This window comes from Centroberyx gerrardi, chromosome 2 (assembly GCF_048128805.1).
Source record: "Centroberyx gerrardi isolate f3 chromosome 2, fCenGer3.hap1.cur.20231027, whole genome shotgun sequence".
NCBI lineage: Eukaryota > Metazoa > Chordata > Actinopteri > Beryciformes > Berycidae > Centroberyx > Centroberyx gerrardi.
The window spans coordinates 37,817,940-37,842,411 of NC_135998.1; the positions used below are offsets into that span (position 1 = coordinate 37,817,940).

General features: G+C 40.3%; 2 protein-coding genes across 2 annotated transcripts in view; one reads left to right on the top strand and one right to left on the bottom strand.

Annotated features, from left to right (window-relative positions):
- Positions 1 to 3,415: 3,415 nt before the first annotated feature.
- On the bottom strand, positions 3,416 to 4,357 carry ufc1 (ubiquitin-fold modifier conjugating enzyme 1). The gene has a single exon (XM_071911031.2). The coding sequence runs from the start codon at positions 4,249 to 4,251 to the stop codon at positions 3,742 to 3,744; it is 510 nt and encodes a 169-aa protein (XP_071767132.1). The 5' UTR covers positions 4,252 to 4,357; the 3' UTR covers positions 3,416 to 3,741.
- A 986-nt stretch (positions 4,358 to 5,343) lies between these two features.
- ythdc1 (YTH N6-methyladenosine RNA binding protein C1) overlaps positions 5,344 to 24,472 on the top strand; it is a 29,291-nt gene continuing 10,162 nt past the window's right edge. The window contains exons 1-10 of the mRNA XM_071911025.2: positions 5,344 to 5,488; positions 7,076 to 7,177; positions 8,639 to 8,988; positions 10,912 to 11,335; positions 12,073 to 12,135; positions 13,542 to 13,636; positions 14,105 to 14,213; positions 16,484 to 16,601; positions 22,860 to 22,944; positions 23,312 to 23,466. Coding sequence (XP_071767126.1) covers positions 5,461 to 5,488; positions 7,076 to 7,177; positions 8,639 to 8,988; positions 10,912 to 11,335; positions 12,073 to 12,135; positions 13,542 to 13,636; positions 14,105 to 14,213; positions 16,484 to 16,601; positions 22,860 to 22,944; positions 23,312 to 23,466 — 1,529 coding nt within the window. The 5' untranslated portion in view covers positions 5,344 to 5,460. The remainder of the gene's footprint in view (positions 5,489 to 7,075; positions 7,178 to 8,638; positions 8,989 to 10,911; positions 11,336 to 12,072; positions 12,136 to 13,541; positions 13,637 to 14,104; positions 14,214 to 16,483; positions 16,602 to 22,859; positions 22,945 to 23,311; positions 23,467 to 24,472) is intronic.

Genomic DNA, 24,472 nt, shown 5'->3' on the forward strand with positions numbered 1-24,472 from the left:
ATATCTAGGACTTTTCAATGCAATATGGTTTTAATAGGATAAAAACTTGGTAAGAGCATCATGAGTTTGATTTCTATAATCAGTTTCAACTTCAATAAATTCAATCATTCCATACAAATTCAGAAAACACAAGCGTTAGATCAACCAATGATCAACCAGTTCTCTAAAATATCTCAGAGGAGCATCTCATGGACCTTCAGCTGGCAGCAGATACAGACAGACACGACACAACACAGAGTTACAGGACAGGAAGTCAGGAGGAGAAAGACCGCACTGTAACTCCCCATACAGCGCTGCATGTACAGTTCTGCCTAAGGGGAGTTTCCTATGTTTACATTTCTAATTTTGTATTTTTTTCCTTTGTGCTATGCAGTGCTGTAAAACAGTCTTGTCTTTTTCTTTTCTGTATCGCAATGACATGGTCTGTCAACAAATTACAGTACAAACAGTAAAAGCGTAAATGTGAATCCTGTCCAATCTCTTGCAATCGATCTCCCACATGCAGTAATGTGGAACTTTGAACTGTTGAAATTGAAATATGCCAAACAGAAAAAGTGCAGCCTTGTGCATTTTCAGTCATTGTCATCAAAACCTGAGCCATAGTTACAGAGTCACTGTTATATTGACAACATGACTAAGCATTTTGACTGTCTTGTTTGTAAACAATGACACAAGGACTTGTCATTCTGATGGCACTGACATGTTCACTGACATGTTCACTGACATTAATATTTACTTTTGAAAGATAGACTAAGGATTTTGAGCAAGTTACGGGCTTTTGCAGGTAATCCAGTGTGTGGTGCTGTTTGTACGAATTGTTTGGAGAAATGCACTTCCTGTTTTGCAAATGTTAAGGATGATTCGAGAAATGTACCAAAGCAACTGAGAAAAACGAATGTAAATGTAAGGTTATTTTAAGGGATTACTGGTTCATTGAGAGGTCAGTGTGTGTCAAGGCAACTTTGAGAACCTTATAAATCAATTACAAACATTTTTTAATATTTTTAATACATTTAAAAAAATGTATTGAATGATATAGTGAAATAATATTGACAAAATAGTATAATATATGTCAATAATATTTATTTATCTTTATTTTTAGATTTGATTGATTTTGATTTTTTTTCCACACTTCCTCTCTACATGACGTCACATCTGGCCACTCATCAGCAGCTACACATTTAGAAATCTTTTTCATTTTTGCCGAGCCTCTGGGACCGGCCTAGAAGAGTGAAAGTAGCTAACTGACTGACTGACTGACTGACTGACTGACTGACTGACTGTCTGTCTGACTGAGTGACTGTCTGACTGACTGGCTGAGTGACTGAGTGACTGACTGACTGACTGTCTGTCTGTCTGACTGACTGACTGACTGACTGACTGACTGTCTGTCTGACTGAGTGACTGTCTGACTGACTGGCTGAGTGACTGAGTGACTGACTGACTGACTGTCTGACTGTCTGACTGACTGACTGACTGACTGACTGACTGTCTGACTGACTGTCTGTCTGACTGACTGACTGACTGACTGACTGACTGACTGACTGTCTGTCTGACTGAGTGACTGTCTGACTGACTGGCTGAGTGACTGAGTGACTGACTGACTGACTGTCTGTCTGACTGAGTGACTGTCTGACCGTCTGACTGACTGACTGACTGACTGGCTGAGTGACTGAGTGACTGACTGACTGACTGTCTGTCTGACTGAGTGACTGTCTGACTGTCTGACTGACTGACTGACTGACTGACTGACTGTCTGTCTGACTGAGTGACTGTCTGACTGACTGACTGACTGTCTGACTGACTGACTGACTGACTGACTGTCTGACTGACTGACTGACTGACTGACTGGCTGACTGACTGACTGACTGACTGACTGACTGACTGACTGACTGTCTGACTGACTGACTGACTGACTGACTGACTGACTGACTGACTGACTGAGTGACTGACTGACTGACTGACTGGCTGAGTGACTGAGTGACTCCCCATTGTTGAAAGTCACGTGAGAAGTGGACCTACACAGTCATGGTGGTATAGGTGATATCGCGTTGTTTGCACTGTCATGGTGTGTTTCTGTCCCCGGATTTCAAACTGGAGAAACATGGCGGCTCGTTTGGAAACTTTCTCTTATATTACGGAAACAGTTCACCGAAATGTGTTTCTGAAAACATTTGAGGCGAGAAATCAGCAGCAGCTGCTGAATCTGTCTTCAGTTTACATCGGCGACGGTTAGTTTAAAAGTTTGTATACGAGTTTCGGGAGTTTCCAGAGGCGGCGAGTCGCGCTACTACAAGCGTCCTTTAAAATCCTTGAATGAACATCTGCATAGCAACAGGTGTGTCATCGTTCACTTTATTGTCCAATCACGTTTCTTCCGCGGAAAACGTAGTTGTCAGGCATCGCAACCGAGCGAGAGAGAGAAACCGAATCGAGAGAAGTTGAATTGAAATCAGTGATAGACTATTACAGACTGGAATTATTACTATTAAACAACATAGAAACTAATTCCCGGCAGACATATCTCATTAAACTCCATCTCGCCGCTGAGGCTCAGTGGACTGACTTCAGGCTGTAGTCTACTTTCTGACGGCGGATGTGCGGCCTGAGAGCGACGCCGCTGACTCTTCCTCGCATCCGTGAGGTGTGCTCATCTCCATACACAAGTGAGCCTTAACTGTGGTTGAAGTTCAAAATGTGTGTGTGTGTGTGTATGTACATGTTTGTGTGTGTATGGGCACTCAAGACTGGAAATTTAATGTTAGTATGTTATCTTATGTTTGAATGGTATCTCTAATATATTTGAATAAATGTCTCAAAATAGACTGCAAACTTTGAGGCCCTTTTTCTCAAAAACATAGTTTGGTGACATAAAGGGGAATAAATGCCCCTCTTTCCAACATTGTATTAAACTCAAAGTGTCTCCAGGGGTCAATGTGAGTGAAAATGACAGAGCAGGTCACAGCAGAACAGTATTATAATAATATAATAGGGTGTGAAAGCCAACAGGAGGCCTGGCTTGCACTAGGTCTACCTAGTCTTGTTTTTAAACTCATTCCGTGCTGTTCTTTATAGAAATCTAATGATTTATATTATTATTATTGTAATGGGAACTTAATTTGGAAATCATCTAAAAGAAAGCAAATAATAATAATAATAGTAATAATAATGTATTTGGGATTGTGTTGTAATAGTATTGCCAAAACAATTATATAATTTATTATATAATACTATTTAAACAATATTAATAATATTGGCAAAATAATATGTAAATCAAAAATCAAATTTAATTAGAAGCCATGTCATAAAGAAATTGAAATCCAGAATAACAGTAATAAATGTGGTAATATATAATGTAAACATATTTATAAAATTTCAATATATTGACATCAGTCCATATTCAGGCCATATATATATATATATATATATTGTTTTTTTTATTATTTACATTGCATCAAATCCAGCCACTTTTCCCAGTTTCATATTTTTAATACATTTTTTTTTATGTATTAAATTATATAATGAATATTGACAAAATCATAGTATAATATATATATATATATATATATATTAAACAAAACAGTGTCGTCAGTCACCAGTCGTATAGCTCCACTTTTTCGTCCATATATTCATTTTTATTTGTATTTTTTTCACACTTCCGCAGTACGTGACGTCACATCCGGCCACTTCCACAGCGTCTCCCTGTTTTTTTTTTGTTTTTTTTCCCCATTTCAACAGAATTCACTCCCCGCTGTTCTGCTGCTCCTTATGCACCACCAGTCCCTTGGAAATAAGATCAGGCACTTCCACCGCCAGCCACGGCCCGAGCCCCAGCGCCATCAGGTGCGCGAGGCCGAAGCGCGGCGCGTTCCTCGCCCACAGAGGCTTGAAGTGCTCGGTCAGGCAGATCTTCCCGCCGCGGTACATCTTGGCGGTCTTGCCGTCCAGCTCCGGGATGGCGACCTCCGGCGCCGTGGCCGGATAGGTGACCGGCACGTCGAACTCCAGGTCGAACTCGTAGCGCAGCAGGTCGTGGATGAACCAGCACTTGCCGAACCAGCGGGTGCCTTCGCGGTTGGACTCCAGGCGGAACCAGTCGTTGTCGGCCGCCTTGTTGTGCTCCACGTAGCGGATGAGCGCCTGGTACTCCTCCTTCAGCCGCTGCACCCACAGGTCGCGGTCCCGCGGGCCGGCGTGGGTCTTCAGCAGCGGGATCTGTGACACCAACTTCCTTGTCGCCTCGTCCGCCATGTCACGGAGGAGAGGGTGGGGGAATGAAAAACAACCGAATTTCGGTTGGAATTGTTGGTTCTTATGGTTTCTGCCGGTGAAGACTGACGTGTGCTCTCAGTTTGAGTCCGGCTACCGATGTTAAGTTAAGTAGAATGAACCCGCGCTGCTTCCGGCTGGTTGTTTTCAAAATAAAGTCCCGTTTGGTTTTTAAACGGTTTTTTGAGTAAACAATGTATAGATATGAGAGTGGAAAATTAATTTATGGGTGGAATTGTAATAAATAAAGAAAACAATTGCTTCCACGTTTTCTTTACTTTTTTTTCCAAAATAAAAGCCCATTTTTGAACTTTGTAATAATTTGTCAATAAAATTGGGCTCACCTTTCTACATTGTCTGGAGTACGGATTTTTCTAATAAAAGTCCCCCTTTTTGTATGTTGCATAATTTTTGGGGGGGTTAAACAAAGTACAGAAGTGAGAAAAAGAAAACGTTTAAGGAGGAATATGTAATAAATGGAAATAAAGTCACCCTTTCACATTTTACATTTATTTATTTTAATACAAAGTACGAAAATGAGAAAAGAGAATACATTTAGGGAGACATTTTTAATAAAATATGAAAAATTGGCTCACCCTTCCACATTCTTCGTTTTTTTCCTTCAAAATAAAAGCTCTTGTTTTTAGCATGTTACAAAGTTGTTGTTTGTTTATAAATTAAATTACAGAAATGAGAAAAGGGAACATTTAAAGAGGAAATTGTAATAAATGGAAATAAAACTGAATTCACCCTTCCACTTTATCTGTAATAAATTTGGTTTTTATTTGCATCATATATGTAATAAAAACATCTGTTTAGCGGCTAAAGATTTGCTCCCATATTTATTGTTATTGGGAATATAATAATGACGACCAGAAAAAATTGGTCCAATTAAGAGGAATGTTTTTATTTTGAAGATAATGCCGTCAAATTCCGGTCTTGTCGCTGCAGATTTGCCGTAGCATGACGCTTCATCCCAATGCACGAAGAGGCAAAAAGGAAGCGGATGAGGAAGCGACGTCAGAACAGAACCCCGGCCCCCTCTGAATTCTGGGTAGTACGACAGCTAAAAAAAAAAAAAAAAGCATCCGCCATTTTCCCGTTAGAGCAGATACCGCATTAAAATAAGCCAATAAACCGTTTGTTATTCTGTTGTTTGCTGCAGAGGGAAAAGCAGCTACAGCGGCTCTGATGGCGGCCGACCGGCGGGAGGACAAGGGTACGTGCGAGCAGGGCTGCTTTGTTAGCCCGGCGGCTAGCTCGCGTTAGCATTTACCTTTTGTTTGTTATTTTATCGCGACTCGTTAGCTTTCAAGCTAACAAAGAAGCAATAATAAGTGACTCGTAAACACTTCATTACTTAAAATGCTAGCTAACGTGACTGGCAGCGTTTCTTATATGTTGTCTAATTCATTGTTTCGTTCTTGTGCTTAATGTTAGCCTTTGTTATGGCTAACGCCTCCGCACAGCTTGCGGAGAGAAAGTCACACCAGACTCCAGTTAAAAGTCTGTGAATTTGTTGTTGCCGTGCTTATCGGCAAATGATATACATCATAAAATATAACTTGAGACTTATTTATTAAATATTATGTTATTCTGGAGAATTCGGCATACATGTAATCCACCAAGCAGCACGATATTTCAGTAAAATTTCACGTTATATGCCCGCTAGCTCAGCGGCGTGTTTTGGTGGAAGAAGAGGTTGTGAATAGGCGCATCTGGTGTAAAAGTTGAAAATGTATTGACATAAGTGACGTTTGGTGGCTAGTATGTGTGGCCAATTGAAGTGGCTATAAAAATGCATAAAAGAAGTTCTGAGTCGTATTACAGAGGGATTTTATTCTGCCGATAAGCGAATGTAAACAAACTGCCGGATGTGTGAATAGAGTTTGGTGTGACCCTCTCTAATTACATGGCCGGGTCTAAACTGCTGGAGGCCACCTTTTAAGACAAATCCTATCCACCATCAAGCAATAAAGACTGAGTAAAAATGTAGCGCTTAAAGCATTGTATGTTTGTTACCTGTCATAAAATACAGCACATGAATATCAAAATAAAATGTAACAAATACTCAGCCAATAAGATCTATCTCTTGCTGTCGGGGGGCTTCCCCGAATCAGTGCTGTTGATTGGTTTTGTGGCATGTAATGTATCCAATAAGAACGGTAGTTCTGCGTGTAGAAAAAATACATTAAAGCAACGTTTCCCACATAATTTGAATCTATTCGTAGTATTCCCATGATGTCACATGCATTTCCTACCAATATGGTGCTTTACAGTACAGACTGGTCATTGGCTGTGTTTGTCATTAGATTGTAATCACAGGTTAATTTATTACAATCACCTGTTATTTTCCTACCAAGATGGCCATGTGGTGATGTACTTGTATTCTCTTATATTGTAGAGTCAGAGTTAAGTTAATATTAACGTTATCAGTCCACTCAGTGGATACTGACCAGCAGCTATACAGTGTGTTGATCTGGGAAACCCAGCTGTATTCCGAATAATGTTAACTGTTAGTTCAGGAATTCAGCCGGCCGTCTTCTTGGCATGGAAAAGCTAGAGCTACAGGTAGCTCTACAATGAAGTAGTAAAGTGGGCCGCCACAAAGTTGTCTATATATGGGAAACCCTGTTAAAGGATGCATGAGGCCCTAGGCATTTGCCTAATCAGCCTATAGGGAGAACCGGCTGTGACGACCTACAAGAAAACTGTGTTTCTTCACAGTGTTTTCCTTTATTTCCTCAGCAGCTCACTGACTCCATTGTAAATGTGTGATTGAAGTCAGCGTGTTTCCTTTTTGCAGAGGGGGAGCTGAATGTTTTGGAAGACATTTTGACCGAAGCCCCCGACCAGGACGATGAGCTGTACAACCCGGAGAGCGAGCGCGACATTGGGGACAAAAAAGGTACTAGTGCTGGTACTACTGGTGGTACTATTACTATTACTGCTACTATTATTACTATTACTGCTATTACCACTACTGCAACTACTTGTGGTACTACTACTACTGCTGGTACTACTGGTGGTACTAGTAGTACTGGTGCTGCTACTACAGCTACTACTACTTCTACTACTCCCACTACAGGTTTTGCAAAATAATACAATTCAGTATTTACTAAATGCACCACCTCAAACTCATGTTGGTAGCCAAGAATTCAAGAGTGAACATGTTACCTGTTCAGCTCAGGTAGAACAACTGAAGCTGAACCACATGTATAATGTCATTAATGGTGATACCCTGAATACTTTATATCACCAATAGCCATGGTCCATACTCAGCATGGCCACAATACCAGGGCTAGTGCAGGGTTTCCCATTAATGTATTAAACTGTGGCGCACCGCCACAGTTTAATTTCTGCCGCCACAGTTTCACGTCACTGAGAAAGAAAATGTTGCCGTTGTTAGTAGTAGTTTTACTATTGTTTTTGCGGTCTTTGCCTTCATAAAACTCCTCAAGGGAATGTCCCTCCCCCCTGCTTTGGCAGGTGCTGCTAAACACACCCTCATCCCAATATGTGTGAGATGAGACACAAACACGTGCACACACACACACACACACACACTACATGATGCTGCGGACGTCTCAACGAAACACAAGCCACGGCCTGGAACGCATTTGCAGCAGGCCCATTCACACAAATGTTGACAACTACAAAGATAACTATAAACTATAATGATATGCTGTTGCTCAAGCGTTCACACTACAACGATATTGGTGTCAAATATTCAGAGAAAACAAACGAGCTTTATCAACGTGCTTTTATTTTACGCGCTCTCTAAAGTAAATAACGTCAGAGCCGATGGATTTGGGTTTATGAATTGCCGCAAAAGAGAGAGGAGCCAGCAGAATCAATAATGCTCTTATACGGAGCTTTCATTACATTATTGTGCTTTGTTTATATGAGAGCTTATTACTAATGGCCACCAAGTGAAGCTATTCATTTGTTTACCAGCAGGAGACTCCACACACCACATCTACTGTGGATCAAAGAGTAAAGTCTCCTGTAGCCCATGTTGAGAGAAACACCTGAACGTCACCGTGGCTGAACGGGTTTCAACACATGTTGTCCCCCCCCCCCCCCCCCCCCAGCTCTTTTTTTTATACTGGCATCATGCTGGAACAGCCCTCCGTTAACTATCAAACTGTCCCAATCTAGAGGATTTTTTAGGAGACAGGTTAAGGCTTATCTTATCTACTACTACTATTAGTTAATGTACTCACCTAGCAACCACTAGGAATCACATAGGAATCACCTAGCAACCACTTGTTACACCATAGCAACCACTAGTAACCCTCTAGCACCCAGTAGAAATCACCTAGCAACTGTTCCTTCCATCACTCTGCCTCACTTTTCTTCCTCCCAGGAACCAAGAGGAAGAGCGAGCGCTCTGATAGCCAGGACCTGAAGAGGCTCCGCCCCTCTGCTCACTCCGCCCATGCCGCCGCCTCCTCTGGCCACGTCCCCCCGCGGCCCTCTGCGGTCAATAAGAGAGGCCCGCTGCCGCCTCAGCACTCGTCATCAGGGAGCAAGAAGTCGTCGTCGGGGTCGGCATCACGCGGCCGCCAGCCGTCCAGCTACCGGCAGGACTACTACGAGGAGCGCAAGGGTCGGCGGGGGGGCGGCTCCCGGGAGCCTGCCAAGAGCCGGGGGGGCGGAGGGGGCGAGGACAGCCGGAGACGAGAGACCGAGCGCGGCATGGACGGCCTGACAGAGGTAAGCGGGCTAGTTAAGCGACGCTACTGGTTTGTGTTTGTGTTCATAAGTGTTCCAGCTAGCCATTAGATTCAGGTAGGGCTGGGCGATGAAACGATAGCGATATCTGTCGCGATAGAACTTATACTCAATATAAATATAATACATGCTCGATAGAAAGGTCGATAGAAATCATTGCTTGGTTGGCTAAGTAAGCAACTCCAGCGGAGAGAAAGCCTTGGAACAAAGTTAGGTTACACCAAAGACCTGTGAAAGAAGCGCTGGCGCTGTTTCTTCATTATTTCCTATGGAAAAGTTGCCCCAAAACGGGTACCTCACCTCTTTTTAACGGTGAGCACTGTGAGGCTGGATCTGTACTCAAGTTGAAACTATTTCAATTTTGTCTGAAGCGCACCGCTCATCAATGTCACTTCAGAGTTCTACCAACCAATGAGGATGAAGCAGGGGCGGGACCAAGAGCCGGCATCCTGCCGTTTTGTAGCTAATCTTAGCTAGGCTAACGTTTATCATAGCAACAACACCCGGAGACTCTTCTCAGCTCCCCGCTCCAGCGCTTCCAGTGCAGTCCTGCCTTGCACTGCGGTCAGGTTGGCGTACAAATCCGACACGTGCTTTCTGTTTTGGTTGAAGTTGAGAAGAGTGGTGGAAGGAAGGCAAAGAAAGACATTAGTTTACCGTCGGAGAGGTTCGAGCACCTGCTCAGAAGGAATCTTTGTAAATCATGTGAGTTGGCAGATTTTAGATTTCAGGCATTCAATATCTTAATGATTATGTAAATGCTGTATTTTGCACAAAGGATATATGCTGACTGGAAATGACAATTTTTTTTTTCTTTAATGTTCTACCTCACAGTTCTTAAGTTGTACTACCTTGCATTTGTTTTTTGGCAGGCACTTAACAGTAGACCTCATTTTCATGTTCTCCTCTGATTGGAAAATAAAAAACCCTCCAAATAACATTGGTATCTTCAGCTATTTTTAAGCCTGACAAAAATGACTTAGTTTATATTGTGATATACATATTGACTGATAAAAAAAAAGTGATATCAATATAAGATTTTTGCCATATCGCCCAGCCCTAAGTTTAGGTTTAATTAAAAAAAAAAAAAAAAGGATTTCATTTATTTTTTATTTTCAAGACAGGGTTTAAAGACCTCCGGCACTGTGCCAGATTTCCGGCCTATGGACATTTTAGATTCACAAACTATTCTCGCAAAAAACAAAAAAAATACAATAAAAACTCACTCCAGGTGTGCATACTCTGGTTCTTGTTTAATTGTTGTTATCGAGTCTATTTCTGCACTTATGGCTGTGTTTACTCTACTAACGTTAACGTTACCGCTCGTTGCTTCGGGAGACGCCGTTACTGTTTTGCCAGCGGCGGCCTGTATTTCACGTCATCAACTACAACGCAGTCCCTGATTGGCCCGGTTACTTTGTAATTTCATGAAATCGATGTGGGCGGCTAGAAGTCCAGACTGATCCGTGGAGCGAAACAGAATGTGAGGTCACGTGATCAGGATGGTCTTACCAGGCTAACAAATTAAGGGAACCGGGTGTTTATTCTTGCACTGTGTGCTCAAAGCAGCTACAGCACCAGCAGAAAGCCCCAGGCTTACCTGGTAAGAAATGAATAATTGATGTGGAAATCCATAAGTTTGGTAAACCACGCACAGTTCCATATTTATTTATATATATTTTATATATGTGTGTGTGTGTGTGTGTGTATATCTATATATAGATATATAGATATATACACACACACACATATATATAAAATATATATAAATATATATATGTATATATGTGTGTGTGTGTGTGTGTGTAATTAGTTTGAAGAATTGTATGAATTTCTTACAGTACAGTAACGATGGATACCGTTTCCACAATTTTCAGAGTGAAAATTTTGTTTCTCTCCCTCCAGAAGCTCCGACGCGACGAGCGGCGAGTGAGCCCCTCCCCCAACGACGACAACCAATCAGAGGAGGAGGACACGGCAGCGGGGGGCGGGGCCGAGTACGGCTCCGATCAGGAAACGGGAAGCTCCTCCCCCGTCGCCTCGCACGGCGACGAGGAAGACGAAGATGAAGAAGAGGAGGAGGAAGAGGAAGAAGAAGGCATGGAGGAGGAGGAAGAGGAGGAGAAGGAGGAAGAAGAAGAGGAGGAGGAAGAAGAGGAGGAGGAGGAAGAGGAGGAGGAAGAGTACGAGCGGCGGGGAGGCGGGGCCGGTGGCGAGGCGGGAGGCTATGACACGCGCAGCGAGGCGGGCGACTCGCGCTCGGCGTCGTCCGTCAGCTTCTCTGATGACGGCGAGTCGGCAAGGTCCGGCTCCGCCTCCGACGCTTCAGGTAAACGTAAAAGTTTCTAAATTTTGTTTTCAAATGGTTTTGTAACATTTTTTTTTCTTTTGGTAAAATTGAAAACCATTTTTTATAAAAATGAAAATAAAATGTGATTTTATTGTCATTTATTTCATGGCTCTGCCTCCGATGCTTCAGACAAACAAAAACAAAAAATCTTTTATGACTTTTTTTTTTCTCCCAAAAATATTAATTTTATTTTACATTTTTTAAATTAATTTTTTTTCTTTTGATAAAAACCAAAACAAACTTATTATTTTTTACATTGTCTGTTTTTCTTTTTCATCTATTTTATTGGCTCTGCCTTTGATGCTTCAGGTAAACACAAACAAAAACAATAAAACATGTTTATTTTATTTTAAAATTTTCGTTTCTATTAAAAAAAATTATTTTGGTAAAAGACCTTTTTTTTTTACTTTTTTTTTTAACCTCCCGGTAAAAACCAAAACCATTTCCTTTTTTTATTTTTTTTTAAACTTTTTTTTTAAATGTATTCATTCATTTTCTTTTTCTATTTTTTCAACATTTTTCAACAGCTCTGTTTTTTTCTGAAGTTATTTATTGGCTGCACTAAAATGAATTTAAAATGAAAAAAAGTAATTAACATTTGGGGAAAGACATTTTTAAAAGGGGGGCAAAGAGGACTAGAAAGAGCAAAATAAAAGGTTTCGCTTCATGTTTTCTGTCTGTAATCATGTTTTTTTTTTTTGCTTTTATTTTTAAAGGCTCTGAGAAAAAGCGGGAGAAGCTGTCGTCTTCGGTCCGAGCCGTACGCAAAGGCATGGAGAGTAAGGAGACGCTTTTATTTTGATAGATTTAAGACGGTAATGTAATGTAATGGGGTCGCATGGAGAGTCAGGAGATGCTTTTATTTTGATAGATTTCACACTGTAATGTACTGTAATGGGAAAAAGTCAGCAAACGATCCTGATCTCACAAACGGTTTCAAATTTTTCAATGCAATTTAAATGAAATGTGGTAAAATCAGCGGAGAGAGAAATGCGGAGTCGGCAAATGATTCTGATCACATTAACAGTTTTTAATTTTAATATTTGTAATGCAGTTTAAATGAAATGGGGTCAAATGGAGATTAAGGAGATGCTTTTATTTTGATAGATTGAACACTGTAATGTAATGGGGAAAAGTCAGCAAATGATCCTGCTCATGTGAACACTTCTACATTTTTATATTTTTAATGTAATTTAAATGAAATTTTTTTAAAAAAAACGACTCTTACAATATGAACAGTTTTTAATTTTTATATTTCTAAATTTCTAATATATTTTTTGATGAAACTTCAATTTAATTTGTACGGAAGAGTATTAGGGCCATTGTAGGTGAAATTGTTTGTTTTTACTGCAGCTGGGGGGAGAGGGTAGTTTTCTGAGAGAAAAAAATCTAAGTCTGAACTTAAACTAAGAAATTTGTTAAAAACTTTTTTCTTTCTAATTTCAGAGTTTTTTCTCAGAATATTACCCCCCCTCCCCCTGGCTGTGGTAAAACAAAATCTCCTACAATGGCCCTAATACTTTAGTGTAAATTGGTTAAAGGATAAGGCCGGTGTTTTTTAATGCATTGCTTACTGTCAACAAATCCTATGAAAATAACAAAATCAACAATGCGTTTGCTCTCCTCCCGTTACTTTCTGACTTCCCACGTACCGTTTTTAGCCGTCAACCCGGAAGTCATTGGCTCCAATTGTAAGCTAAAAACCTTTAAATACAGCTCACAAAGACATAGTTTACATTTTAAAAATCTCTAACTGTTACCATGAAAAGTCAGACTGTTGTAGTTATTACCAAATCAAATTCAAATGGGAACAAATTCTTCATTACGCCGGGGACTATTTTCTGTGCTACGGAACTACTTTCCTGAGATGGAAAACGTGTTTACGGTCGGCTTATTAAGTCGTTTGAGGAAAAAGTCGTCCGGCCCGGTGCATCGTGATGATGAAATATGCTGCAGAGCAGCAGCATGGCTCTGTGACGGGTTTTAATAGTTTTTAATACAATGCAGTTCTATGGCTACATTGGGCACCGGCTACATGGACAAGACTTGTTGGCAAAACAAAATCATTGCTGATTTTGTTATTTTCATAGGATTTGTTGACGGTAAGAAATGCATTAAAAAACACCAGCCTTATCCTTTTAATATAGATAAAGATTTTATCATACACTTGTATTGTTCTTCACAGATCAGACCAGTAAACTGCGTTACATCCTGCGAGACGCCCGCTTCTTTTTAATCAAGAGCAACAACCATGAGAACGTCTCATTGGCTAAAGCTAAGGTACGACGAATATTCATATTACAATATACAGTATGTGTACTGTGTACTAATTTGAGTAGTTATGATGGGTGTTGATTTTTTTCTCCCCATTTTTTCCCCTTTTAACTGTGACATCAGCAGATGTAAAAATTCTCCTGGTGGCTAAATCTGGCATATTTACATTTAGTTTTTATGCACTGTCCCTATTAACTGAATAAGTGTTTTTCTTTTCAATTGTATTTAGTCTTGTAGTTGCTTTTTTTTTTCATTTTACATTTTTAGAAAGTTAAATTAATTTAGTGAAATTTTAACGAAATTCATTTTCAATTTGTGAATTAAAGTTTTACATTTTTATTTATTTTTTAACTGTAATTTGTAATCTGTATTTATCTGTATCTGTAATCTGTATTTTTAACCTCTCTTAGTCTTACAGCTGCCATATGTTATGAAATAAATACATTTTTTAAAATGGACTGGGGGTTTTTTCAGGGTGTGTGGTCCACGCTGCCGGTGAACGAGAAGAAGCTGAACGCGGCGTTCCGCTCGGCCCGCAGCGTCGTCCTCATCTTCTCTGTGCGAGAGAGCGGCAAATTCCAAGGTAACACCAAAACATTTTGTGTATTACAACTGCTTTATAAGTGTCTAATTTTTATTAATTGTTTTTTGTTAGTTTTGTTTAGTTTTTTGTTTTTAAAATTTGCTTTACTGAAATTATTTTGTATTGTTTTCTGTATTTTCTGATTTTCATTTTATCTTAATTTCAAGTTTATGTATATGAGAGCAGCAAATTCCAAGGTAACACCGAAAAAACGCCAACGTCTGGAAATTTCTCATTTTTTTTAATGATTTTGTTTGTTTGCTATTCGTTTTTAAATTTTTTTTTGAAGTTTAAGTTTAAATTCTATTCTATTTTTTTATTTGTATCTTTTGTTTTTGTTTTTTGTTTATATTTTCTGATTTTCATTTAATTTTGTGTTCATTTTATTTTTGAATTTTAAATTATATTTTGTCATTTTTATTTTCTGAATGTTATTTATTAATTTTGCGAGAGCAGCAAATTCCAAGGTAACACTGAAAAACACCAAAAAAAACCAGATTCGGCTCCGTCAGCATCACAATTTACAGATTTGTGAAATTAGTTTGTAAAGCTTCTGATTTTGTTTTTCTTACAATAGATATTGTAGTTTTTTTAAATAATTTTCTTTAATAATTACATTTTAGAATAATTTTCTGTATTTTTGTCTTTTATTTTTATCTTACATTTTGTATTGATTTCAATTTTTGAATTTTTTTCTATTTTTAATATAATTCTTATTTTTTAATGGTTTTTATTTTGTCTGTTTTTAATGTGTATTTTTATAATTGTTGTCTTTTTAATTTTGTCTTTTTCCTGTTTTTTGTTATTAGGGGTTCATGCCTGCAGGGCAGAACCCCTATTGTTTTTGTACTGGTACTTTATTATTATTATTATTACGGTTTTTCTCCACGGCCATCAATTTCCCGTGAGATGGTACATGCTATAGCCATGAAACTTGGCACCATGGTCTAGTATGGCTTCAATTAGACCTACAAAAAATATGACCCCCATCAGCGCTAAAATCAAAGGTCAAAAATAAAAAGTTTAAAGTGCTGTATCTCCCACACCGTTTGTCCAATTTACAGGAAACTTGGTACACATGTCCGTACTCTACAACTTTGCCATAAGGACCCTCAAGGTTGCCCAGAAAGTTTTTGAGATATTTGGAATTTATTAGAAAACATATTTTTAACATCTCCTCCCACCGACCAATTAGCACCAAAATCGGTCAGCAGCATCTATGGACCATGCTCTTTAAATTGTCTTCGCAGATTTTTTATATCTACTTTCGTTTTGAAGATATTAACTCTTAAATTTGCGTGGCCTGTAAGGCGTGGCCTATAAGCGAAGTCGTCATATCTTTGTGATAGATGGTCCAATCATCATGAAACTTGGACAACATGTTCACATCAAGCGACCAAAACCACGGGTGAATTTTGAAGCCAATAAGGAAGTGGCTGAAAGCTGAAATTCCTCTAATGTCCGCTGTGGGAAATCCCCGGCTTCGCTCTGGCTGCTCCGGCTCCAAAACTGTCAACATGGCGGCGCTCGTAGACCCCAACTTTTGGCTTCAAAACGGCCCTTCAGAAACCTATGGGTGACGTCACACTCACTACGTCCATCTTTTTTTACAGCCTATGGTTCACATATGCGGACTTAACATGTCCAACACAACAACACAACACAAAGCCATTTTCAAATTGACCGATAGGGGGCGCCACAAAGGCCAGAAAACTGTATCTCCTAATCCAATTGATGAATTTGCACAAAATTCGGTACACATGCTCTAGGACCATGTCCTAGTCGAAATCTGAAGTTTGGTCGTCATTAGCAAAAGTGGGCGTGGCCTATGACATTTTGGCTTATAACTCAAACAGAATTTCATCAATCGCTATGAAACTCAGTAAATCTGTTTGAACCCTTATGTGGAACATGCACACCAATTTCCATACAAATCCAACCAGATTTTGCCCAACAGCAGCATTTTGAGTGTACGGCTACACACAGTAAAGCCAATACGAAGTTGGATATTGACACATGTTAACTTGCTTTTACATTCTCCAGTATAAGAACTTGATAGCTTGGGGACTGGCTCAACAGCCTAATCTGGCAAAATTGACAGTAATCTTCAGTAAGCTCTGGCTGCTCTACTAGCATCAACCCTGCCATTGCCGCTAGCGGCTATATGTTTTTAATGTTTTTTTTTTTTTTTTTTTTTGTTTTTTTTTTTGTGTTTTCTATGTCTACTTTTTTATGTATAAAAGTTTTTTTTCTTTCTTTTTTCGGCACAGGTTTTGCCCGTCTGTCGTCAGAGTCGCACCACGGTGGCTCCCCCATCCACTGGGTTTTACCGGCTGGCATGAATGCCAAGATGCTGGGCGGTGTCTTCAAGATCGACTGGCTCTGCAGGTAAACAAAAACCTACCAAAAAACTAGCAAAGATCTGCCGGAAAAAAAAAAAAACTAATAAAAAATGTACTGAAAAATGTCCTGAATAATTAGCTAAAAACTTAAAAAAAAAATAATAATTGTAAAATGAAAAAAACAGCAGCTACAAGACAGCATGGACAAGACACCCTAAACAAATGTATACATAAAAAAAATATATATTATTAGCAATGGCAGAACAAAGTACTGGTAATGTAATAAAAATAGTGTAGAAAAGATATATGGCAATATAAAATACATAGTGTCTGGACTGGCATTTGTAGTTTTTAAAGAGGACGGAATCCCAGGATGTGGCAATTCTAAGTGTTTATGGTGATTTTGGTGCTTGGAGGTGTGAAGTAATCACAGTAAAAACTGAATCATGTTACTATGCCGTTTCCCCAGAGTCACCAACTATAAAACACGCCCCCTTGTACAAGCCAGGCAGATTTTGCTCCAGTGTCTATGTAGATACTGGACTGTCTGAAATCGACCAATCAGCGCTAAGAGGAGGGTGGGCCTTCCAGAATGATCAGCCAATCAGAGCAGTAGCTCATTAGCATAAGAAGCTGCTTATGTAAAACAACCTATTTTCTTGTAGGAGGGAAACAAACACTGGGAAGTGAATAGCTAAAGATATAACTAAACGATTTTTACTGAAAAAAATGCAACATGTATTTTATAGACATCAGGTAATTATATAAAATTGAAAAAAGCAAATGATATCCCTCCTTTTAAGTTGGAATATGTAGTTTTGAAGGATATTAATTACGACATAGGATAGTATATTATTGTATAGTACGCTTATACAATAAAGTATAAAAAAAACTACAAATCCCACTACAAAACTACAAAGCCCAGTTGCAAAACTACACGTTACTTGTGTAACCCAGGTCCTCTGAGTAGTGAGACGTCTTTCTGTGGGATACACTCCCTCACGTATCTTCAGAAGCATTTATTCTACTACGCCAGCCCTGAGTAGCTGGCAGTCGTGACACGTGCGTCAGGACACTCCTCCTATACATATGTGTGTGTGTGTGTGTGTGTGTATGTATATATATATATATATATATATATATATATATATATATATATATATATATACACACACATATGTGTGTGTGTGTGTGTATATGTGTAATATAGATATATATATAGATATACGTATATCATTCAGGTCTACGCTCCCTCCCGCCCACTACGCTCTGCCAAGGAACAGCGCCTGGTGCTGCCGCCACAACAAGGCCCTAAGTCTCTATCCAGATTCTTCTTCTGTGGTTCCTCGGTGGTGGAACGAGTTACCAAACTCCACTCGATCCGCAGAGTCCCTCTCAATCTTTAAGAAAAGGCTAAAGACCCAGCTCTTTAGTGAACACCTTCTCACCTGATGGACTGTGTAATCTAAAAAAAAAAAAAAAATCCTTATCTGCCTCTATGCACTGCCTCGTAGCACCTATGTCCTGTTGGACCAGAACTTAGCTTTATGGTTCTCTCCTGACTAGATCCTTGCTTGCGTTATATTAAAATCTCATATGTGCGTCGCTTTGGATAAAAGCGTCTGCCACATGGGAAATTGTAATTGTGTATATATTGTGTGTGTGTGTGTGTGTGTGTGTGTGTATATATATCTATATCAATATATAGATATATATATAGATATATCTATATATATATAGATATATATATATAGATATATAGATATATATATATATCTATATATATATATAGATATATATATATAGATATATATATATATATATATATATATATATATATAGATATATATATGTATATATATATGTATATATATATATATATATATATATATATATATATATATATATATATATATGTATATATATATATATATATATATATATATCACTAACAAATCATATATATCACTATGCATTACTAACAAATCATTAACAAATGCAACCGTTGCTGCTTCGGGGAGCAAAAGGGCCGAGATTGGAAAGTAACAAGATCCACAGAACAGCATGGGTTAACTAGAAAAGGCTAAATTTTCTAAAGAAAATTTAAAGTGTGCTTGCCGCCCTTGCAATGCCCCTGCCCTTAGACTTGCCGTTCACTAGTTTTGCTAAGCGGTGCAGCATTGCAATTGTTAGCATTTCGCTCCGTAAATCCGTAAACCAATTGTATTTTGTCCAAACTGTGCCTGATCACAAAGAGTTTAAATAATAATGTCCTAAAATATTTTTTTTATTTCCTTTATTTAAACAGGTAAGTCCCATTGAGATCGACATCTTGTTTGCAAGACAGACCTGTGTACACAACTACAAGAAAACAAAACAACAATCAAAATCCAAGACAAGTTATTTCCAGACCATCCACATGCAGACAAAATAAGAAAGTCTACTAAGAAAAACAAGAGCAATCCCTATAAAATGCATCACCCAGCAGCACCCTAATCAAGCACTGATAAAAAGTGTTGCTTATACAATCTGCATCCTACTACTCATGTTAAGGCATTGCTTATTTCTAAAAAAAAAGAAACCCAGTTTAAATTTTACTTTCTTAGTCAGTTCATTGACATGGGTTTAAAAGACATTTTTTCATCTAACCAGATACCTAGGTAATTGTAACACTGGCCCCTTTTGAATTTGACAGACTAGACTCAGTAAATAGAGCCAGTTGCGTTCAAAGGCACTGGGATACTTTTCTCATCACGCCACAACAACATGTTTGGTATCGAACGAAATCACAGATTCCCAGCTTTCCAAGGACCTAAAACGCATCACAATTCTAGAGCTAAACCTCACCGACTTTGGAGCTATCTTACGCCCGCTTCCCAGCGAGCTAGCATAACATGGCTGGTACCTACGTATTCGTCTGGATGTCTAGTTTCCGTTAATAAAAAAAGCTCCACTCTAGCTTAAAAACTGAGCTCGTGAGAAGCTCCGTTAAGTGTCGGCCGACGTGCAGAAACCACCATACTCTGTGTGTGTACCGTAGCTTCAGTTAGCTTCAGCTACTGTGTGTGAGAAACCAGCTAACGTCCCTCCCGATCTCTGCGGCGCCGTCCGTCTGTCCCAAATGCATCAAGCCAGCCATTAAAAACTCTGCACTAGACTTTTAATATACAGAATAATAGGCCAAATACATCCATACTGATCTGATTCTACCTTAGCTTCAGTTAGCTTCAGCTACTGTGTGAGAAACCAGCTAACGTACCTCCCAAATGCATCATGCCAGCTTCTAAAAACTCAGCTGTAGTCCAAATATATCCATACTGATCTCCGTTTCAGCGCGTCCCGTCTCCTCTCTCCGCTGCTGTTTTGTCCTCTCTTCCTCACCCTCTCGGCCGCATTGATTCTCCCGGTCCATGCCCCGATCGCACTTGGGGCCCATCGGTGCCGGAAAACGCCGTTCGGCGGCCAGCCGCTGACGCATCGGCGTCAGCAGTGGCGCCGAAATGTCGGCCGGACGACCGGGAACACATCGGCGCCCAGCTATCGCCACTGGCCGGCACCGTGTCCCCGGGAAGCTCCGTGAAGCGTCGGCCGACGCGCCGCAACCACCATACTCTGTGTGTGTACCTTAGCTTCAGTTAGCTTCAGCTACTGCGTGCTAACGTACCTCCGATCTCCGCGGCGCGATTCCCTCTGTCCCAAATGCATCAAGCCAGCCGGTAAAAAACTCCGCACTAGACTTTTAATATACAGAATAAAAGTCCAAATACATCTATACTGATCTGATTCTACCTTAGCTTCAGTTAGCTTCAGCTACTGTGCGGAGAAACAAGATGGCGGACAAAACGAAACTTAAATTTCTGGCTCTGTGATCCTATAATTGAGTCCACATGGTTCTCATTATTTTACAATGGGTGTGTATTGCGTCTAAAATGGCAAAATTGGCATTTAATCATTAATATCTCAACGAGCTTATGAGGGATCTCTTAGAAAAGTAATAGCACACGATTCCTCAATGAGCCGCACGTTTTGATGTCTCACATGTGTATGTACTGTAAAAACTGTAGGAGGAGTAGCGTGCCAAACTTTTTGGGAAAAATAATAATAAGTATGCAAGATAATAAGAGTGTGCTCTGCCTACGGCAAGCACACTAATTACTTTAGAGACAAAAGCAGGGTTAGGCCGCAAGGTCACCCTCAAAGCCAACAATACCTCGTAGCAAGACCAGGGGGCCTCCACTGCGACAGCAGGCCAGGGAATATATCCGGCGCGTTTGCACACGTCATGCATGTTCACGCTGAGAGTGGGAAGGGGTGATGTTCCCTCCCTCACTCCCTTAGCAGCCGACATGTCAAGGGGATTGCCACTGACAGTTTCAGAGATCTGTTGTCACAACGTCAGGGGAACGAAAGAGGAGTCATTGTCGGACACGAGAAACTCCTCTCCAACTGACCCTTCCTCCTCAAAATACAGCAGGAGTCACGCCTCAGCGATCAAGTCTGAAACATCCAGCGCCAAGCCTCAGCGTTGGTTAACTGGGTTAGGGGTTTCCTCATCACTCACACCGAGCTGGTGTTCCTCGGTGGCGGTAGTGAGAAGAGGATCCCTCTCCGAGAGGCTAGCCTGGCGAGCTAGCCTACGACAGACGCTCTTTGCTGTAAACCAGCGTAGTGTCGGCATGAGCCGGGAGAATGAAATGCTGCCCAGACATGTTCCAGCCCGAGGTAAGCAGAGCAGACCTGGTGTGTGTCTTTGCTTGAGATTTTATTCCCACACTTGCAGAGACGAGCGGTGGCATTTTCTTCCCCTGTGCTGTGGGGAAGCTTTGCAGCTGTCGCCATTTAGCTGGTGTGCTAAACAGGTGGCTAGTTATCTGGTGTGTTAAGAGCCAAGCAAGCCCAGGCGGAGCGAAGAAGGCAAGGTAGCCTAGACTTAGTGTATCGAGCTGGAGCTAGCTTAGTGGTAGAAGCCAGGAGAAGGTACTACTATTAGGGGAACAATGCTACTGTTTGGAGACAGACTAGAGTGCAATGCTAATCTCTCTAAACGTCTTACCTATGGAGAAGGTAAGCGAAACCTGGAAGCAGCTCCAGAAAACCAGCGTTCGGTGATGTCTGCTCCAATCTATTAACAGTTAAGCTAGTTAGCTGTAGCAACAGGCGAGAGATAAACTTCTGAAGCGAGAAGAGGTGATTGAATGACGAGTGCTCAGTCCTATATATAAAGGGAGGAGGGTCCTGACGCACGTCACGACTGCCAGCCATTCAGGACTGGCGTAGTGGAATAAATGCTTCTGAGAATACGCGAGGGAGCGTATCCCATAGTGAGACATCGAAACGAATGTTATGAATGAGAACTGCAAATTCCACATAAAAACTACAAATCCAACTAATACACTACAGATCAGTTAAAAAACTACAAAACTAGTTAAAAACTACAAAGTTCCACTCAAAACTACAAATCCCAGTTAAAAAAACTAAGCAAAACCTCTGGAAAAAAACAAAAAAACATGTACGCAAAGCATATATTCTAACCAGCATCAACTTTTTAAACTCAAAGTCCCTTTTAAGGAAAGTGGGTTCACTCTGCTCCATCTTGGTAATAAGACCTTTATCTGTTGGAATGGGGAGTTGTCTGTATCTCAAGTTCTGACATGCATATAATCATTTGCATATATCATTACATATTTACGCTGCTGGATTGTGAACAACATGGAGCGTTCAAAATTTGTTTCAAAGGACACTGTTGTCTCAGAAAAACTAGGGCTTTTCGATTCTATAAATTTTGAATCAACTCCGATTCCAGGTATTGGGAATAGTCAATTCCAAGCAAAATTTGTCTTGATTCTCGATTCCAAAAATGAAAACATAGGGGATGCAAGCAGATCTTGTATAATAAACAGTGAAATATTAATTGCTCGCATTGTTTTTGTTGTAACCCAGTCTTTTGTCACAAATGACATCTTACTTACTCACTTTTACTAAAATACCGCCACACTGTGTGTGGTGTAGAATTAGTCATTTTCTCAACAGTCAGCATCTAATCTCTCCCTCTCCCGCTCTCTCACTCTGTTGCCAGGCAAACTTGAGCCGCAAAAATTTGGCATAAACCTGAAAGTATGATTGGTGGATTTTGCACACAAAGGTGTCGATTGGCCAGTTTCGCTGACAACACGTTTTACGTTGTCAGAGCTGCCATATTTATTATAGATTTTCCCATTCAAAGTATTTTATTCTAAAAAATGTTTGAATTTGAGTCAATGATGTCACCAATTTCCGAGTTTTTTTGTTTTTTTTTCCCCTTCAGGCGGGAGTTACCCTTCACCAAGACGGCGCACCTCTCCAACCCGTGGAACGAGCACAAGCCCGTCAAGATCGGACGCGACGGACAAGTAAACGAAACAGATAATATCTCAATATTCAAAACAATATCCTTGTATATTCCTTGTATATTTGCACATACAAGGAAATCAAATTAAATTACTATAAGACAATATAAACCAATAAAAACAGTGATATTAAAAAAAAGAAAAACATCAATCATTTTTAAAATGTTTTGTATATTTCTTTTAGTTTTTTAAAATTGTACTATATTTCTGTACTGTCTGTACTATATTTGTTCTATTTTAGTTTTATCTCTTAATACTTTTCCTTTAGGAAAAAAAAGTAATTTCAGCAAATAATCAGTATCAAATCCAGCATCAAGATTCTCCCAGAAGTTTCTTACCCAAATTGTTTCCTCTTCTTCTTCCTCTTCAGGAGATCCAGCCAGACGTGGGTGCCCAGCTCTGTGCCCTCTTCCCATTGGATGAGAGCGTGGACACATACCAGGTGGTGCGCAAGGTCCGCCGCAAGCGTCGGACGCCGTCGGAGCCGCGGCCGCGCGGCCGGCCGCCACACCGCGACCCGGGAAGGTTAGCGCACAGCCGGCCCCCTACTTCTTCTTCTACTACTACTTCTTCTTCTACTGCTGCTCCTGCAACCGACGCTCGGACCACAGCGCCGCCTGCTGGATGAGGGAGACGCCGGCGAAGCGTTTTTCTCGGCTGACGCTAGCTAAAAAAAACGCTAGCGTTTGTTTCTCTTCTTGTGTTTGGAGTTTGGAGTTTTCACGCAAATTCGGGGGAAATAAAGAAAAATCGGGGTGTTTGTTAGCTTTTAAACGTGAAAGATAGCTAATTTTCCAAGTAAAACGCAAAATAGTTTTCCTTGTTGCTAGCTAGAAGTTTGAATTTGAAGTTTTCTTGTTAAATTTGTCGCTAAAAAAGCTTTTTCTTTGCAGGAGCTTCGCTGGGAAGTTCGATAAGTCCTCGTTTTTTTTTTGTTGTGGTTTTTTTGGGACTGGTTTGTCAGTTTAAATAAAAAACGAGGAAGATGGCAGTTCCAAAAAAAAGAAAAAGGAAAGGAAAAGTCGCTGCTTTTGCCCGGACGAGCCTCTCTCGCTGGACTTTTTGAGTTTGGGGAGGGGGAAGAGGGAGGGAAGGTCGAGCTAGAGGTGCAATGAGTGGCCAAAAAAAGAGAGAGAGCGAGGGACTATCCATCTATACATCCCCAAATTCTCGGTCGGTTCCGGGTTTTGGATACGGCTGGACTGTCTTACGCAGTTGGCACTTCCTGTTTGCTGTGGCGGTGGGGGGGAGTTGGTGAGGAGCAGGGGGCTTGGCTTATGGACTCTTGGGAAGGGAAGATGGTTGGGGGTGGGTTATTGGAGGGGGGGAGGGGCTGTTTTCTTGATGATCTGTTTAAGGTAAAACAAAAAGAAAGAATGGACTTGCAAAAAAAAATTCCCTTACATCTTTGAACTGAAAATTTGCTGTTTGCCCCTAAACGCCTCACCCCCCCACCACCACTACTCCTCTATTGAATGAACTGAATAACCCCTTTACCCCCCCCCCCTCCACACACACACCTTTTACGACG